The 4,033-nt window shown below is 53.0% G+C and overlaps 1 protein-coding gene across 1 annotated transcript; it reads right to left on the reverse strand.

Annotated features, from left to right (window-relative positions):
- Positions 1-415: 415 nt before the first annotated feature.
- LOC112458645 lies at positions 416-3,814 on the reverse strand (the record flags this gene model as incomplete). Its single annotated transcript, XM_025022382.1, has 2 exons — positions 1,337-3,814; positions 416-907 (listed from the first exon to the last, which is right to left on the reverse strand). Coding segments are annotated over exons 1-2 (2,970 nt in total), but the record flags the coding sequence as incomplete, so codon positions are not given.
- Positions 3,815-4,033: the final 219 nt, after the last annotated feature.

The raw sequence follows: 4,033 nt of genomic DNA on the forward strand, positions 1-4,033 counted from the left end.
CGAGATATACCGGGACGCTTATTCATTTCGTTTACCTTAGCTTTAGTTTTCAAATCATTCCGGAACACACCGCCCGCCTCGAATGCTCGCATTCGAAAATATATCCATATACAATGTCGCATACAGTACAACGACTCTATCGCTAGCTACAGTGAGTCGCGGAAGTCACATCGACTCCGCTCGTGTCACACGGCTCAGACTCAACGCCGCCCGCCATGGCGGAATCTTGTGTAGAATTTATATCAATAGGAAGAAAGCACAATTTGGTAATTGGGCGTTTGTATTGAGAACGCGCGGTTTGAACCGTGACGACACGGGTGAGGCCATCGTCGCCGGGATGACAAGCCGTTATGCGGCCAAGCTCCCATTGACATGGAGGCGCGAGCGCGTTTCGTAGGAGCACCATTTGACCGACCTTAGCGAGCTTATGCGCGACCCTCCACTTGGGCCTCTGCTGCAAGTTAAGGAGATAATCATTCGACCACGATTTCCAGAATTGTTCGGTAATTCGCTGTATTAATTGCCATCGCGACAATCGGGTCTCGTTGATCTCGAGAACGCTGGGTTCAGGGACAGCCATAAGAGGTCCTCCGATAAGGAAATGACCGGGAGTTAAAGCCTGGTAGTCGTCTAGGTTCTCGGACACCGCCGCGATTGGACGGGAATTTAGGCAAGCCTCGATGCGACACAACACGGTAGCGAGCTCCTCGAACGTAAGCGTGTATGACCCGACACAGCGTTTAAGGTGATACTTAACACTGCGTACTGCGGCTTCCCACAGCCCTCCGAAATGTGGAGCGGAGGGTGGTAGGAAGTGCCAGGCAGTGCCTTCGGTAGCCAAGTGATTCAGAAAATTCGGATCCTTGGTAGTAAGTTTTATCGCGGTGGTTAGTTCACGATCGGCACCCTGAAATGTAGTACCATTATCTGAGTATATGGACGTAGGGCGTCCTCGACGAGATACGAAGCGAGACAAGGCGGCAAGGAAAGCGGGGGAGGAGTAATCGCTGACGAGCTCCAGGTGGATCGCTCTCGTGGTCATACAAATAAAAACAGAGATATAGGCTTTATGAGCCTTGTTGCCGCGTCCTTTCGCAGTACGTACAGCAACGGGGCCGGCGTAGTCGACGCCGGTGTGAACGAATGCTCGGACGGAGCGGTTTACGCGAACGCCTGGGAGGTCGCCCATGAGCTCGCTTGGAATTGGTGCTAGTTCTCGCGTGCAAATAACGCACTTATACAAGACGGCGCGGACGAGTGAGCGCGCGCGGAGGATCCAATACTTTTGGCGAAGCAACGCTAGCGTCAATTGCGAGCCAGCGTGAAGCGCTCGTACATGAGTATCGCGAATCAGCAATCTCACTAATGGGTGGTCCCTTAGGACGATGGGGTGTCGAGCGGTTTCCGAGATGTTCGCATTACGCAGTCGACCGCCGACGCGAATAAGCTTTTGATTGTCGAGGAACGGGTTTAGCGGAAGCAGAGAGCTTGATTTTGGAATAGGCACGGCGTTTGTCAGGGAGGTTATTTCGTTTAGAAACAAATCGGCTTGGATGGACTGTAGCCAGAAGTTTTCCGCGGATTCGACTTCGACAGGCAGTAGGACGATGGAAGGCGGCGAGATAACGAATGGATCTTGCTGCTGGGATCGGATGTTGCGGACGAATCGCTGGATGTAAGCAGTGACGCGTAGCAATTTCGACCAGGATGAGTACCGTTTCGATAAGTCCCATGAGGGGGTGACCGTCGTGGTATGTGCGGTCGACAGAGGCGGTCGTTCTTCGAGAGTGGTTTTTGTTGCTTCTGGTAGGACGTCTTTTGGCCATTGTTCGGGTGGCTGGATAAGCCAGGAGGGACCTGACCACCATAGGTAATGTGCGGCTAGCTCGGCGGGAGAAATACCGCGTGACGCGCAATCGGCAGGATTCTCATCTGAGGAGACATGACTCCATGAGGTGTTTGGGAGTGACGTTTGGATGTCGGCGACACGATTCGCCACGAAAGTTTTCCAGCAGGCCGGTGAGCGACTCAGCCAGGCCAGAACTACTTGGGAGTCGGTCCAGCAATATGTCGGTGTATACGGCATATCGAGCGATCGACAGACGAATAGGAGGAGTCGGGCAAGCAATTGGGATGCACAGAGTTCCAGTCTCGGGACGCTCATGGTCTTCAGCGGAGCGACCTTGGATTTTGCGGCCAGCATCGTCACAGTCACCGTACCGTCCATCGACACGGTGCGCATGTAGACTACCGCCGCATAGGCCGTGGTGGAAGCGTCGGAAAATCCATGTAACGCCTTGTCGAGTGTATGAGGGCCGTATTGAGTCCAGCGTGGGATGGTGATTTTTTCCAGTTCCGGAAGTTGCTCGTAGTAGCGGCGCCATTGCGTAAGAAGGTCGGACGGAACTGGTTCGTCCCAACTGCACTTCGACGCCCACAGTTGTTGCATAAAAATTTTTGCCCGAATAACAACTGGAGTAGCCCATCCGAGGGGATCGAAAAATTTGGCAATCTCGGATAGAATTTTACGCTTGGTTTCTCCCAGGGTGGGTGATCCTTTCACTTGAAACTGGAAGACATCGCGGTTCGGGTTCCAACTGAGACCGAGGATTTTTATTCTTTCATCTTCGCGAAGTTCTCGAGCTTGAGCAAGGCCGTGATCAGCAGGGTCGATGTCATCGAGGAGGTCAGATGAGTTGCTCGCCCACTTACGCAGAGTGAACCCACCTTTCGCCATGATCGCAACGACTTGATCGCGAGTCTGCCGCGCGAGGGTTTGGTCATCCGCACCAAAGGTAAAATCGTCGATGTATCGTTTTCGTTGAAGCACCGGAATGGCGAGTGGAAACGCAGCTCCGTGGTCGACGACGAGTTGTAATGTGACTTTCAGTGCCAAGAACGGGGCAGCGGCAGTACCATATGTGACCGTGCATAAGCGATAGGCCAAAACGGGGGAGTCGGGATCGGGCCGCCAGAAAATCCGTTGGTAGTCACAATCGAGGGGATTTACCAGAATCTGTCGGTACATTTTAGTCACATCAGCAGAATAGACGTAGCGATACAGACGCCACTGCAGGGTGACGGCAGCGAGATTCGTTTGTAGCTTAGGGCCGACAAGGAGGTGGTCGTTAAGAGAGGTGCCGTTGGTGGTTGGACTGGACGCGTTGAATACAACACGAATTCGCGTCGTTGTGCTACCCTCCCGGAAGACAGCGTGATGAGGGATGTAGACGATCTGTGTCGGATCAGTCGACTCCTCGGTGTCAGGAACTAGTTGCATATGCTCCAGGTCAGCATATTCCTTTAAGAAAGCGTAATATTCGGCGGCTTTAGCTGGCTCTCGTTTTAAACGATTTTCTGCGCGAAGGTAACTTTGGAGAGCCGACCGGCTAGACTCTCCTATGGAAATCGGAGGTCCCCTTTTAAAGGGTAATCGGACAACGTAGCGACCGTCGGGATTTCGGTAATGTGTGCGGAGAAAATGCTCCTCACACGCTTGGTCCTCAGGAGTTAATAGGGACGTGCGGGGAATTTCTTCCACCTCCCAGAAGCGTCGAATGTTGAAATCGAGATCTTCATCCACTGAGGCATGATGTACGTCGATCCTTTGGCTCGAACGCGCTCCTCCCGTTGGGCCGGAGATAATCCAGCCTAACACCGTATTTTGGGCTATTGGCTCGTTCGCGGCGCCCTTACGAACTCCGTCGAGAATTAAGGAGCCGAAGAGTTCGGCACCAATGAGAACGTCAATCGGAGCGGATCCCGCGAAGTCCTGATCGGCGAGGGTGAGGTCCTTTAAATGGGGCCAGTTCATCGGAGCGTGAATACGGTTAGGCAAATACCGCGTTAAGGATTTTAAAATTAAGGCGGAAATGGAATAGGCCGGACTGGCGTGCGTACTTGGAGTAATAGTGATGGTAGCTGCTTGTCGAACTGACGTGTGCGTCTCTCCGATACCGGTTACAATGATGGACGTGCGAACTTTCGGAATACGCAACGACTGGGCTAAGTTTTCGGTTATAAACGATGCCGC

The sequence above is a fragment of the Temnothorax curvispinosus genome, unplaced genomic scaffold, assembly GCF_003070985.1.
Source record: "Temnothorax curvispinosus isolate PA1 unplaced genomic scaffold, ASM307098v1 QBEX01009058.1, whole genome shotgun sequence".
NCBI classification, from domain to species: Eukaryota; Metazoa; Arthropoda; class Insecta; order Hymenoptera; family Formicidae; genus Temnothorax; species Temnothorax curvispinosus.